This window comes from Podarcis pityusensis (assembly GCF_964106645.2).
Source record: "Podarcis pityusensis genome assembly, chromosome: 7".
NCBI lineage: Eukaryota > Metazoa > Chordata > Lepidosauria > Squamata > Lacertidae > Podarcis > Podarcis pityusensis.
The window spans coordinates 34,049,747-34,064,973 of NC_138031.1; the positions used below are offsets into that span (position 1 = coordinate 34,049,747).

General features: G+C 42.4%; 1 protein-coding gene across 4 annotated transcripts in view; it reads left to right on the forward strand.

Moving 5' to 3' along the window:
- SLCO5A1 (solute carrier organic anion transporter family member 5A1) overlaps nucleotides 1–15,227 on the forward strand; it is a 60,437-nt gene that overhangs the window by 40,423 nt on the left and 4,787 nt on the right. For all 4 annotated transcript variants that reach the window (XM_081013346.1, XM_081013348.1, XM_081013349.1 and 1 more), the window contains 3 exons: nucleotides 11,776–11,935; nucleotides 13,745–13,986; nucleotides 14,908–14,972. In XM_081013346.1, the coding sequence (XP_080869472.1) occupies nucleotides 11,776–11,935; nucleotides 13,745–13,986; nucleotides 14,908–14,972 (467 nt within the window). The remainder of the gene's footprint in view (nucleotides 1–11,775; nucleotides 11,936–13,744; nucleotides 13,987–14,907; nucleotides 14,973–15,227) is intronic.

Genomic DNA, 15,227 nt, shown 5'->3' on the forward strand with positions numbered 1-15,227 from the left:
CAGGAACATGGTGGGCGGTGCCAGGGAACACGGGGGTCCAGAGGGCTGGGGAAGGCGAGGCCTCGTCGGTCGGGAGAGAGGCTGCTCTAGCTCGACAAGGTACAGAGGAGCCCCAGGAGCTGTGAGGCTGTTGTGGACTGAACCCTGAGGTTTTCTCTCATTCCATGCTCCTTTCTTCCCACCGCCTTACTAAGCGGCCTCTTTTCCCTGGTTCGCTTGGCACTTCCCGCCCTCCCCACTTTGCTTCCTGACAGTTTCAACCGAAAAGCCGCTCCTCTCGCTTCCCTTTCTTTCCCCGGTTTCCTTTCCTTCGTCTTTCTTGCGCAAAGGCAATTTCTTACTCAACTATTCCCTCCCTCGACAGTCATTTGTTTTGAGTGCCACATTTTGCTTTTCATTCTCCCGTTCCACGTCAAATCGCAGGGAACAGGAGAGAAGGGGAGTCATCATGCCGTCACACTTTCGTGTGCATTTACAGCCTGCCTTAAGAGAGTTAAGATTACCTGGAGTGTCAGCTTCGCCTTTGAGCCAGTGCCACCGACTGGGCTCAACCACTTCAGCCCCGAAGGGGCCAGGCGAGCTGGGGTAGCACTTCCAGAGACCTTCTTCTGCAGGAACAGGTCTAAGTGCTGTGGACTCACAACTTAGAGCTGTGAGCACTAAACTTACTTCCAGAAGACAGTCGTGCACAGCAGAGTACAGCAGAGCATAAATCACTCGGACGACAGCGCTGAAGAATATATTCTTTTATTCACTAGGACCCTCGTACCTACGGGACCACCTCTCCTGGTATGCCCCACGGAGAGCCTCAAGGTCCATAAATAACAACACCCTAGTGGTTCCAGGCCCTAAGGAAGTTAGATTGGCTTCAACCAGAGCCAGGGCCTTTTCAACTCTGGCTCCGGCCTGGTGGAACGCTCTGCCTCATGAGACCAGAGCCCTGCAGGATCTGATTTCTTTCTGCAGGGCCTGTAAGACAGAGTTGTTCTGCCTGGCCTTTGGCTTGGAGCCAATTTGATTCCCTCCCTCCCTCTCTTTCTTTTTTCTTTTCCTTCTCCTCCTGCGATGAGGCTACATTTTAATATTTTAATGTTCCATTATTTTAATGTTGTATTTTATTTTTGTTTTTAAGTTGTAATCATTCATCTTGTTTTTATTATTGCTTGTAAGCCGCTCTGAGCCCGGCCTTGGCTGGGGAGGGCGGGGTATAAATAAAAAATTATTATTATTATTATTATTATTATTATTATTATTATTATTATTACTGTACTATACAAACTATATATAAATGGAGACGCTGGACTGCACTGAGTGTTACAGCTGCTTTCTGCAGCGACCTTGTCTACACAGAGATAACACTCCGTCTCCCTTTTGAAGTGAGGCTGGAGTGGAATAAGTAGCAAGCACAATCCGCCCCCTCGTCTCTGGAAAATCAGCAGATTCTTGCAACGGGAGGGGTGAAATCTCCTCATGGAGACCCACTTCCTTTCCTGCAAATCCCCAAGCCAAAGTCACCTGGACTCTGAGGGCGGTGATGGCGACTGAGGGGAATCAATACGCTGAGCCTTAACCTGTGAGTTTCACCTGCTTGCGCTGAGGGGAAAGAGACCCGTGCTGGCCGTTGCCTGCCTCTGGCAGAGTAGAGCCAGTGCTCTGGCAGAGCAGAGCCAGTGTTGACCGGCAACAGCCAGTGCTCACACCGATGCCACGGATTCTCTGTGGGATCCCAGCGAGGGCTGCTACTTCCATTGTAGCTTCTCCTTCTGGTTGGCAGCGCTTGCAGACTTCGCCTTCGCCTGTGGCCAAGTGGCAGGGAGGTCCCCTTTCCCGGTCACTTCCCTTGCCTCCCAACAGTTGGGGTTTCAGAAATCTCCAAGAGCCTCTCCCTTTAAGTGGACCTGGTCATTCCTCTCCTGCCCCCCCCTCTCATCCGCCCTCCCCTTCTTTCTTCCTCCTTTGACCATTTCTTGCAATCAGAGTTTAATCTCCAAAGACCTGTGTGTAACACAAGTGCCCCCCCCCATTGTCACATACTTCTAAGCCCACAGAAACCACATGCACACTGCACCAAGTTAAACTGTGGAAATTGCTGGATTGGACTATCAACAGCTACTAGTCGTGATGGCTATGCTCTGCCTATGCTGTCTCTTCCAATGTCTTCACCCTTAGAGCAACTGCACTGCATTTAATCCAAATATATCTTGTTGAAAAGGTTCACGTTCTGCAGATGGAGATCCTTATATTTCTGGCAGAACAGAGCAAATTGGCTAGTGCCCATGATGTCACCATGTGCAATGCCTTTAAAATATTGTAAATATTGAAATTTTTTTACTGTTTTTTTGTGCACCACAAATACAATATGTGCAGTGTGCATAGGAATTTGTTCATATTTTTTTCAAACTATAGCCCGGCTACCAACAGTGTCTGAGGAACAGTGAACTGGCCCCCTGTTTAAAAAGTTTGAGGACCCCTGACCTAGAGGGATAGTAGACTCACTTTTGCTCGAGGTCTTTAAGCAGAGACTGGATAGCCTTTTGTTGGGGATGCTCCAATTCTGGATTTCCTGTACCAAGCAGGGAATTTTATTAGGCTGCGCAAAATCTCCTCCAACTCTATAATTCTGAGTAGCAATAAATTTGGATATTCAGACTTTATCCTCAGTAATATATCTTAATGTATATCATTTGCATTATGAGGCCATAATTGTGCCTATATGTTAATGGTGAGTTGGCTGGGAACACATTCTGCTATAATAATGAGAAATTAGGGGAAATACGGTTTTATGGCTTATAGTTATAAAATGGTTCAATAAAGTGATTTGAAGCTTGACTCTGGCATGTTGACAGCTGTTATGTGTGTTTTTCTTTCAAAGGCTGTGCTGAAATATTTTCCCCCCTAGAAAGATTTCTCAGTTTCTCCTGCATCTTTTGAGAAATGGCTTGTTGTGTTAGGTCAAGGGGAAAGTCTAGTATGTGCTTTCCTCTAATGGTAGTTTCATTAAAAAGGCATTTTTGTGGCCAATATTAGTCAATGGACTTGCTTATTATTTCTGGAAGTAAAGAAGCATGTAGTTGCTAAGCAGGATTCTCACAGACAGCCACATTATTGAAGGGTTTACAGTTCAGGTAAGGCAAGGGATTAGAAATTACATCGAAAAGAGATAAGGAGAAGAAACCCAGGAGATAAGTAAAGAATAGTTTGAGAGGCATGGGGTTGAATTTTCAACAGGCAGCTTTTTAAGGCACAGAAGAGCCTTCAGAAAAAAGTGGAACAGGAGATTTAGAGTGCTTGTATGTGATTTATCTGCTGAATTTCCTCTTTTTCCATTGCAGCCTTTAAATGCAAGGCTTGCCAGTTGACCTGAAAACCCCCAGCTGGGCCTGCTTTTGACCTTTAACAACTATACAGTGTGCAGAAATCAGCTGGTGTGATATTAGGCCATGGGAACCTACACATACTCCTGCTAATGTCACCCAGTAAGCCAATTGTACTGGCAAAAAAGCATCAGTAGCCAATAAAAGTTGGCAACTCTTATTTCACTTAATAAATTAGTCTAAAGTTGCTTGTGAATTCTTGCCCTTCTAAATGACGTGTGATATTAATAAGAAATCATTAGTGATAATATTTTTTTCTTTTAAAATTGTGTTTCACATTTTCCATTTCAAGTTTGCCCAATGTGAGAATTATAGGCATAGTTTTCTCAAAAGGTAATCAGATTTGTTGAACAAAACCCCTTTGGTTCCAGCTCTATCATTCTGTGTGAATGGTATTGGTTGCATAAATTCCATGTGTCTATTTCAGTAAACAGAACAATCAGGGACTAGGTCTACAGCTCTGCCACTGACAGCCATGGCAGTAGTGAAGCTGGAACTAGCTACAGGATAAGATACAATACTCTATCAATATTGCCTATATAATGTCTGTTAAGAACATGGCATTAATGTAATTTCACAGAATTTTGGGGCTTGAGTAAACATAGAAAGCCCTTTACACAACATGTTAAACTGAAATGTGTTTTGCTAATTGACTATGTAGATGCTAATTGGATATAAAGATTCAGCCCTATGTGCACTTAATTGGGGAGTGAGCTTAGTCCCATTGAACTTGGTGGGAATTGCTTCTGAGTAAACTATGCATAGAAGCAAACTAAAGTGTCAAAGTAAGTGTAGCAAAAATAGCTAACTTGAATCCATATTTATTTGGTCTAGTTATATATTAGTAAATAATATTCCTAGAAAATAGTAGCATAAATGGAAGGATTTAAATTGAATTAAAACAAGCTTTTTAATGCTTTCACATTCTTTGTTCCTTAACTTTGTGTATTTTTGAATGTTTATCAGTTTATTTCACTTGATGCAGAAAATGGTGCAGTTTGAGAGAAGTGACAAGCAAGAGGAGTCAGAGCCATGTTATACACAGGCATTGCCACCATGCTGCAGGAGCAATATGCTTGGCAGACCTCTTAGTTTGGACCAAATGCCTGAAGATGCTCTGTGTTCTGCAACTTTTGAAGTACCTTTCCAACATCATGTGTTGCATCTTTAGCATATGCTCCAACCATCCTTGTTTTATGGTACCAGTTCCTTGGTAAATCATTGTCCCTATTTCTATCTTTGGGGGCTGTCTTGTTCGTATGAGTTGTTAGAGCTGCCAGTCTACAGGATTTTGTGGTGCATGTTGACACCAGTGAAGTGGGAAATGTACTTCTGTGGTCCTGGAAGCTAAATGTAGATTGTTAGGTAAGGAGGTCGAAGTCAGCACCATCAAGTTATTTCTTTCTTAAATGCTGCCTGTGCCACATACTGGGTAGCTTAGATAGGCAGAGGTGAGGAGTGTCAATGAGTGGATGAGATGATCGTGTCAGGAGAAGGGGTTTGGATCTGAATAACATTTTGGGACAAACCAGGTCTGTATAAAAGGGATGGACTCCACTTGCTCCAGAGTGCAACCAAACAACATTTTTAAAAGGTAGCGGAGCAGCTTTTAAACTGATACCAGGGGGGAAAGTCAACAGGAACTTAGGATCATCTGGTTTCAAATTAATCATTCCTAAGAGATGAACATGGGGCGTGGGTGGCGCTGTGGTTTAAACCACTGTGCCTCTTGAACTTGCCAATAGGAAGGTTGGCAGTTCGAGGTCCCGCTATGGGGTGAGCTCTTGTTGTTCGGTCCCAGCTCTTGCCAACCTAGCAGTTCAAAAGCACGCAGTGCAAGTAGATAAGTAGAGCAGCGTTTCCGTGTGCTGCTCTGGCTTCACCAGAAGCAGCTTAGTCATGCTGGCCACATGACCTGGAAAAACTGTCTGTGGAAATGGACAAACGCCAGCTCCCTTGGCCTGTAAAGTGAGATGAGCACCACAACCCCAGAGTCGTTAGCGACTGGACTTAACTGTCAGGGGCCCCTTTATCTTTACCTTTAAGGGATGAACGTATTTATGACTGTCCACATGATGGTGAGGCAGAACTAGGCAATATAAGTGCAGGGGAACAAGATAGCCGTTCCAAGAAGCCATTCCAAGAGGCCAAAGCACCCTAGAGCAAAATGCAGGGACATCTTGTATAGTTTATTGCTAATTTTCATCTCCTTCACTTATCTGGCTGCCCCTTTGCCAGCCTTTTTCTCCACTCAGGAGTTAGCCACCTTGTGACATCACTGGGCCCCATCTTTGATTCCCAGACTTTGGGATGTTGGACACCAGGAAGTCATTGACATCCAGGTCTTGTATGGTAGGTTCCACCAAATTAGAAACAGTGTGAAAACAGAAGTGTTCAGCAAAATTCTGCAGGCACTAGGACACACAGAGAGAGGAGGGACAGAAGCCTGCAACCTTGTGGGGCATGCATTGTCAAGATAAAAGGTAAAGGTAAAGGGACCCCTGACCATTAGGTCCAGTCATGACTGACTCTGGGGTTGCGGCGCTCATCTCGCTTTATTGGCCGAGGGAGCTGGCGTACAGCTTCCGGGTCATGTGGCCAGCATGACTAAGCCGCTTCTGGCGAACCAGAGCAGCGCACGGAAACGCCGTTTACCTTCCCGCCGGAACGGTACCTATTTATCTACTTGCACTTTGGCGTGCTTTCGAACTGCTAGTTTGGCAGTAGCAGGGACTGAGCAACGGGAGCTCACCCCGTCACAGGGATTCGAACCGCCGACCTTCTGATCGGCAAGTCCTAGGCTCTGTGGTTTAACCCACAGCACCACCCGCGTATTGTCAAGATAGCTGCTAACTAATTCCACAGCTCCTGAGTTCCTGCAGGCTTTTCCAATTCTGAGGCACCTGGAGGAGCCATCAGGGTGTAGCAACAGGAACAACAGGGAGCAGGAAATATAAACACCATAATAATCAGTGACATTGAGATCCCAGGGACATTGGGAGTGAGTGCTGCTGTTCGGATTTACAGGTCCCAAAGCATATGTGAAGAAAGAATTTATTTAGACCTATGGTCTCCAGACTGGAAACCGATCTTAATCCCTGGTACAGGGAAATGTTTAAAGGGCATTTGTCACTCATGTATAATTAATGTATTGTCACAGTGCCATGCCTGGGTATAAATATAAATCAGGCAGCTAGGAAGATAAGGAGCTTAAAGGGACTAAAAGGACACCAACCAGTTCCCCAATTCCCTGCACCCACACATTCAAATAGGGGATGCTGGCTGTGCCACAAGTTAGTCCTGGAGTCAGAGAAATGATGCTGTGACCTTCATGTCCTGCTTGTGGGTTTCCTTGAATCTGTCTAGCCATGGTTGGAAACAGGGTACTGGGCTGGATGGTCTGCTCCAGCAGCGCTCTTACATTCTCTTATCTGCATATTTTCACATTTGCCTATCATATCCTTTTTAATCCTCTATTTTAGGTTTTAAACTCTTAAGGAGAAGGGTCTTGTTTCTCCTTTCATAGCTGTAACACAGCTGTAGGTGCTCTATAAATTCTAGTAAATTTCTTATGCACAGGACCAAAAGCAGAACCTTCTCTTTAAAACCTTGTGACATAAACAAATGCTGCAAAAAGCATTTGCTTTTCGGCGGATGTATGTATCCTAAAACTATGATGCCAGTGTAATAGGAAGGGTAACTATGGTTTTGATGGTTCAGTGTAAAAACACAGCTTTCAGCTTGGGAGAAACATTAATATTCCTTTGTGTTTCTTACTCTTAGATTTTGCACTTGGTTGTAATAGTTGGGAAACTACTGAAAGGCTGAAAGGATATTTCGTAAATTTATGTTGACACGCTCAGTCCTACGCTGATATGCCATAATTTCCCATTATCATCTAAAAACTCCAGGACTTTCTGTGTATTATATCTTAGGATAGATATTGGGAGCTAGACCATTGTGTCTGAAGTTTGTTTTTTAGACAGCAAAGTAGGGGCGTAGTTAGAGGTTTATAATATTATCTATGCTGTGGAGAAAGCGGACATTGGTTATGATAGTCAAATGGAACATTCAGGTTCCAGTGCCTCTGAATTTCAGTTCCTGGGGTGTGCATGTGTGTGGGACAGACAATGGCAATCCTTTGTTGCGCTTCATTGATATAAAAGTATTTTTATTCAGTTTTTAATGCATGATTGTTAATAACTGAAGCACAAAAGGTACAATAAATTATAAATCAAGATGAAGTGCTTGAGTATTCAAATGCAGAGTATTCAAACCTATGTTCAAATGAGAAATACAGGTAATTAAAGAAAGATGGGGGGTTAAAACATGCATTAGCATTGAATGCCAAGTAAGAATATTTTTCTACAATGAGGAAGATGGGGCCAGGGGGATAGAAGAGCCCAAGAAGCTTTTGAGTCCTGTTTGCAGGATTCCCCAAACCCTCAGTCTGGACACTTGGAATAGGATGCTAGAGCTAGTGGCCCTTCCTTTGATCCAAAAGGATCATTCTTATATCAGACAAACAAGCTAGTCTTCATTGCATTGAGTATAAATGGAAAAATAAAAAGAGCAGTGACAACAGTGAGTTGTTCACGAGTAAATTCATTAGTGAGGGGTCTGTTGTTTACAAGCTGGATACATTCACGTTGTTGTTTGTGTTGGCTGCAGCTGTATCTGACTGCTATATGACAAGCCTGAAGGAGTTCACAAAATGTTCCAAATGGCAGCCAGAAATCAGTCATTACTCCACTTCTTAAAGTGCCAGGCTCAACAGCTTCAGTTCCTTCTCTCTTAACCTTGATCAGTAATTTGAAGCAAAGATCAATCACAGCAACAATTCAGTTTTTTGTGCCTCCTTCGTTATGTAGGCTTCTTTAGGGCACAGCAAATTAAATGTATTAATATTTGGGACTTTGTCTCTGGTTCATCTGTTTTGGTCTGGGGGACTGTAATCTACATGACTGGAAATGCAGCTCAAGGATGAGTTGGTGAATATTTTAGCATCTTTGCAGAAAGTAACTGAAGCAAAGTAGTCTCCAGAACTTGACTCGGATAATCCACTACTTCGATAGGAGGGCTGTCTGAGGGGAATTTCCTTATTTTATTCTAGCCTTCAGTGTTCCTCTCTGTCTTTTTTCTGGGTGATTGTAATTAGTTTTTTGCCTGTGTGTGAGGGTGTTTGTACTTGTTTGTCTCTCTTCGTCCCGATTGTGGATGAGGAGGTAGTGGTGGTGTTGCGGCGTTTGCAGTTGGGCTTTTGGGATTCTGGTGGAGTTCATTTTAGAGTGATTGGGCCAGGAGCCTGGCACTTCCTGTGTCTCCTCAGAGAGCAGGAATGTTGTTTCTCTTTCTCTCTCAGAGCTTGGGGGGGGGGGCAGTTTCCCTCAACTAACAGCCCCAGCAGCTCCTTGGAGTCACATTTCCCTGCCCTCCTTGTCCAAGCAGGATTGTGATCTTGTGGCTCCCTCTTTTTCTCTGACCATCTGTGGCAGCATGCTTTCTGCCAGGGATAGGAGCCACGTCTGGCGCGCTGCAGACAGTTGGCGGTTTCCCACATTTTTCACTACGTACGCTGGGCAACTGTGCTTTTGAGGGATGGCATCTCCTCTAGTGGCTGTTCAAAGCACTTGGGACCATTTTGTACATTTTGCAAATCCAGGTTTGCTTCCGAGGATACACTCTATAGGGAGTTGTAGCTAATCGCTGCTTAAGGAGCTTCCTTCTATGAACTGCATGCTTACAATGTATTAGGCGTAGTCGCACTCATCATTCTTGGGGGTCCATCTCCCCAAATATAGGGCTATATCCCCTTGAGCTTATGATGCAATGGAAAGCTCTCTTCGTCCAACCCCAGAAGTCTCCCAAAGAGCCTCTTGCAAAGAGCTGTGGACTCTCAGGAAAGGCCTGGAATAAATACCAGAAGAAACTGGAGAAGGGAATTGGGTAGAGGGAGGCTTGCATGAGTGAAGCTTGGCCTGTTTCCCCACCCCAAATTCCCCACTTCTACTCTAGCCTCTGGAAAATCCCCCAACCTTCAGGAATGTTTTTTTTGGGGGGGGGCGGTCAGGAGGGCTGTGTGGAGAGGAGGAACAAGGAGTTCCCCTTGTGTGAGCATCTTTTGGTCACACACTTGATTGGATAAAGGCTACTCTTGCTTTTCATCATGTTCATCCTATTTTGAAAAATAAAATCACACCATCTTTGAAATAACCCTAAGGGCTTTTCCGCTCCTTATGTGGCAGTTGCGTTCACTGTCTCTGCTTAAAGTGTAGAGCTGTTTTTCAGATTCCTGAGTAGCATTGAAGGTGAGCAACACTTTGTTTAGAAATCTAATTCACTTTTTTGGTCCCCCTTCCCCAAATGAGAGTTAAGTAATGCTTCAAAATCCAGTGCTCACCATAAAATAAAATGATGACTCAAAAGTTTCTCAGTGCTGTGTTCTTATTTGAGTTCACTGCTTATTTATTTAAACAGTATCGAACTGTTCATAAAAGACATGTGTAAATATAATCAGCTTTCAAAAAGCTTTTATGTTTTGCAGAATGTTATTTGTTTGTTGAGAGCTTCTCGGTGAGCTTTGGTCAGTGATGTCTTTTCAGTGTTGGTCATGAATATTCAATAGAATTTCTGCTGCAGACAAAAGAAGCACCCTTTTTGTTTTCTTCTACTGCAAAACTTAGTCTTGCCTCTGGTATAATTGACTGAAGCGAATACTTTAGCCCAGTACTATAAATACAGTAATTAGAAAATGCAGTGATAGCTGAAGAATACCTTTAATAAAATGTATTTTTTAAAATCAGATAATTTAAAAGTCCATAAATACATTGGGTAGAAAAACCTATAGAAGGTAGCATTATACATAAGAGTAATATTAGCTCACTGGGGCACAATATAACTACAATGATTAAAGATCATTTTAAAAGGCAAAGAGACTCAGACTCTTACAAGTCTTATTTATTCATTTATTTAAATATTTATAAGCTGTCTTGCTGGGCCAAGTCCAGGTTTCTATGGAAACCTGTGCTGTATCCTTTTTATTGATATTTATGGTACTTTCCTACTAACTTATGCAATAATAGATGACTGGAATTTTCATTTTCTGCTATGCAGGTATGTATGCTTACTAAACAGATGTTTTTGAGGGACAGATGTGGTTTTTAATATTCTGTTGGGAGCTGCCCAGAGTGGCTGGGGAAACCCAGCTGGATGGATGGGGTATAAATACTAAATACTAAATAATAATAATAACAATTCAAGTAATTTGCATGGTTATATGCAGGCAACAAAACTGAAACAACAACTATATAGTTAGGAACTTTTATTATTTAGTCAGTTTAAGCAAGATGTGTATCTGAATGGTTCTGGAATCAGAAATGATCTTAGTCAAGATTTGGCATATTGAAAATGGTCTAAACTCCATCTAGATGGACGGCCATCAGACCCCTTTTGTTCAAGGGTAGAAGCATGAGCTCTTCTCCTCTAGCAACAGTAACTAAGAGCTCATTTGCATCTTATTGCATCAAGCACCAATGTGATGCTGTGTAAAAGCAAAGTGTGAAGATGCACATGTCCAAATACACAGTGGACAGAGAATTTCAGTCCATGTATCTTTGATTGTTTGGGGCCCCATGTCTTCCCTTTGTATAACTGCTGTGTAAGTGCAGTGAACTCTAGTGTCCCTGCAGTGCCACATAAAATGTGGATCCACCTACATAAAAATTAATGGCCATATCATATATTAGTAATTGTATGACTGGAGAAAACAATTTCTAAAGTATCTGTGCCAATGCGGGAATATTTCAGAATAAAGGAACAAACTAAAAATGGCAGGTGCCCAACCTCCTTTATTCGATATCCTGCCTCTTGTAGGATTCCTGCGCCCTCAAAGTGCTATTTTGTCACCCTAAACATTGTTTTTGGAGTGGGTTGTGATCCATTTGGATGCTTGTCTTGTTGCCCGTGACCCAATGGATTATGTTTCAAGTCATCATCCCCATATGACCCCAAAATCTTCGGAGCCCCAACCAATAAACACAAAGAACACAAAAGTGCAATCAATATTTCTGTTTGAGAAATATTGTTGATAAGTTCTAATACTTGCTGTTGCTGATACAAGGCAGGCAAGTCTGATCTTAAATGGTGTAATGCAGCACTCCAAAATATCACATTTGTGGGGAATACTAAACCTGTCCTAAAAGGAGGCAGGACTTCTAGTGAAAATGGGGCAGGGCACATCTCACAAGTCACTTTTCGTTTGACAAATGTTGGTAGTATTTTTATTATTATTTTATATGCTGCCCTACACACGCAGGTCTCAGGGTGGTTCCCCTGGTCTTACAGCTATAACTATTTAACATTTTCTTCACCTAATGTGTACTGTAATCTCCTTTTTCTGTAGTCCTACACTCACCATGGCACATAGGAATCTCACTGGGAGCTGTAACGTCAACTGTGGCTGCAAAATCCATGAATATGAACCTGTGTGTGGGTCAGATGGAATCACATATTTCAACCCTTGTCTGGCTGGTTGCATCAGCAGTGGAAATCATAGCACAGGGGTAAGGATATCCACAAGTACACAAACTGTACTTCTCATGCCATGCAGAAAAACACTTAAGCAAGTAAGGTCATTACCCCTTTCTTCCATTTTCAATGCTACCCATCCCCAAACCACTCACTTACGAGACAGGCATTAGCTCAGCGGCAGAGCACATGCTTTTCTGGCAAAAAGTCCCAGATTAAACCCCTGGTATATGCTGAAACCCCAAAGAGCCATTGCTAGTTAGTGCAGACATTACTAATCTAGATAGACCAATGATCTGACTTGACATAAGGCAAGTTCCTAAAGATACTGACATATAGCTTAACAGAAAATGACAGTTGCTCCTCTACTGAATGAGATCCCCAGCCTTAAGCATGAAAAATATCTTAGACTGAAATAGGAGACCTTCTCCTTCAGAAGTAATATTCAGCTTACAAGTTTTGCAAAACCTTTTTGTGCTTTCACAGCCAAGGAGGGCTTCTGTTCTTCAAATGATCTAACCTCAGGCATTCTTTAATTCCAATTGCTATTATAGTCTTTCTGCCTTAAGAGCCTGTTCTTCTAAAAGGAGAGGGTCTCCTTCCTTCCATAACTAACTGAAGATGTGTTAGTGCTCTTTTTAGAACAGACAGAAAGTGTGGGTGTTTCCACTCAGGGAGGCAGTACATTTGATTTTGCGAGCTATACTGATTAAACACCCACCAGCCAATCTTTTTCAGGGAAGCTGCTAGCCTGCCCCCAACTAGCCAATCAGTAGCTGTAACTCAGTCTTCTCCAACCCTGGTTCCTCCTAGATGTTACTGGGCTACAACCCCCATCATTCCCAGCTCACATGGCCAATGGCCAGGGATGGTTGGGGTTGTAGTCCCAACAACATCTGGGGGGAAGCAAGGTTGGAGAAGGTTGTTCTAGCTAAATGGTTGTGTAATCTGCTACTCCCCCAGAGTTGCTCAATGCTATATCCTTGTTTGCCTATCCTACTCGGTTGTCCAGCTCTACTCCTGGCCTGATTTCCCGCTTGTGCTGCCCAGCTCTAATATTACATAACTCTACTTCATCCTAACCTCTCCTGCCAGACCCACCATAGCGTGTTTAAAGAACTAACTTCTTTTGCCTTGATTTCTGCACTGACTTCTCTTAGACTCTAAAGTCTTTAGCATCTCATTACTTCTAGCCCAGTATTTCCCAAACTTTGCCCCTCATGGAGCTCTTCAAAAATGTTGAGGGTCTTGGAAGACCTACCACTCAATGGTTTTTCTGCTTGTTGTGCCAATTGTAATGGGCTGTGCTGCATGCTACCTGCATTTTTATTGATCCTTTTAATTATTGGATTTTATTTTATTGCATTACAATTTGAATTCCATATAAGCAATAAGAGCTGTAAAAATACAGTTAAAAATCAAAATGACTATTTAATGCAGGCATGCCACAGACCACACAAATGAAGTTTGCTGATCATGTGTGGTCCACAGACCAGTTTGGGAACCTTGTTCTAGCCCACAAGGAACTGCATGATTATATAGGATGGAACTCCAATTTACCTCTGCAAGCACATGTTCCAAACCTGCATTTGTGTACGTAATAGGTGTGTGCAGGTGTTGTTTTTTAGGAGAGAATAGGAGGTGGAAGGGGGGAGTGCTTAATCATTTGCACTGATTCTTTCCTATAAATACCTGGCCGTTTCCTTAGCGTTATAAGACAACATAAGATCAATAAGTCACTTTCACTTTCCCCCTAGCTAGCGCATTGTGCCAATTCAATGGAAGCATAAAATACAAACAAGAAACCTTAGCATTTGATGCTCCTTGTCTTTGATGTTCCACAGATAAGAAATTATACAGAATGTGCCTGTGTCCAAAGCAGACAAGTTATTACACCACCGACAGTTGGACAGCGCAGTCAGCTGAGAGTGGTGATCGTCAAAACATATCTCAATGAGAATGGTTATGCTGTGTCTGGGAAGTGTAATCGAACCTGCAATACACTCATTCCATTCCTCATTTTTCTCTTCATTGTTACGCTCATCACAGCATGTGCCCAGCCATCAGCAATCATAGTAACACTCAGGTGAGAGGTGCCGGAATTATTACAGTTTTATTAGAGGGATAGTATGCTGTTACAAGGTTCTGGGGGTCTGTGTCATCTTCAACAGGATATGCCTTATCCTCATTTATCTGATAATAGATATCGAGGTGACCCCTTTGATATATTTTAGTTATATGCACCCAGTTCACAGAGGCACTTGAAGATAAAGTGTGAGAGAGGGACACAGTAGGAGTGGGCCATTGCAGATGAAACCACTTAATAAACAATCTAGGAGGGATTCAGTCGGGAAGATGTGGATCCGCTGCTTTATTTGACCTCACTAGTTCAGAATGTATATGGTGAACTCCTTTAAAAAAAAATAATTTTAATGGGTTGAAGAAGTGGCGAAGACGATCTGTGATCTTCTCAGCTGGCTTGACACAATACTTCTAAGATGACCTAGGTCCCAGAAGTAGCATGGAAGCTACTTTTCTTTCTGGATAAATTCAGTCCATTTATTACATTCATCAAATGATACAATTTAGTAGAAACAGAATAAAAGTCATAAAAGGAATACAGATATCACAGAGGAAACCAAAGGGAGTCCTTTGCTGCCTTTGGCTTCCAAATTCTCGTATGCCCTGAGCTCTCCAAAGTAGGGTGGAGAAGCAATTTAATGGGGATAGAAAACAAAGCCTGATAAAAGAGTTGATTCAATCAGGATGCAAAGCTTTTCAGTTTGCTTCTTCACTTAAATTACTTTATGTGAACCTTTGGATTTGAGTCTATTAACTGCCTTGTTTGCACTTAACTCTGTGAATGCTTTTTTTGTATACTAATAAGTGGACTCACACTCTCAACTTCTTCTCAATAAGGATTTTTTATTATTATTAAGAGAAATTGAAGGTATTACTAAATATGCCTTGCAGTTTAAGGCTTTAAAATACCATGTGTCTTTTTTAGGTCTGTGGAAGATGGTGAGAGGCCTTTTGCACTTGGGATGCAATTTGTTTTATTAAGAACCCTTGGTAAGTGTAGTCATGTAGGGGTAACTTATTGCTTCAGATCATATTATTTAGGAAAATTATTGCAAAAATACGTAATTGGATGGAGTTAAATTTGAGACACTAGTTTTGGCTTGGAACCCAGTTGAGTAAGTTGCTTTGCTACATTTGAACCCACTTATTGGTAAATATCACCCACAAGATCTTTTGCCCCTTCTTAAACTTTAGGTATGTGTAGTTGTTTGCAAAGTATTTTGGCCTTCGCAAACCAAACCGGTT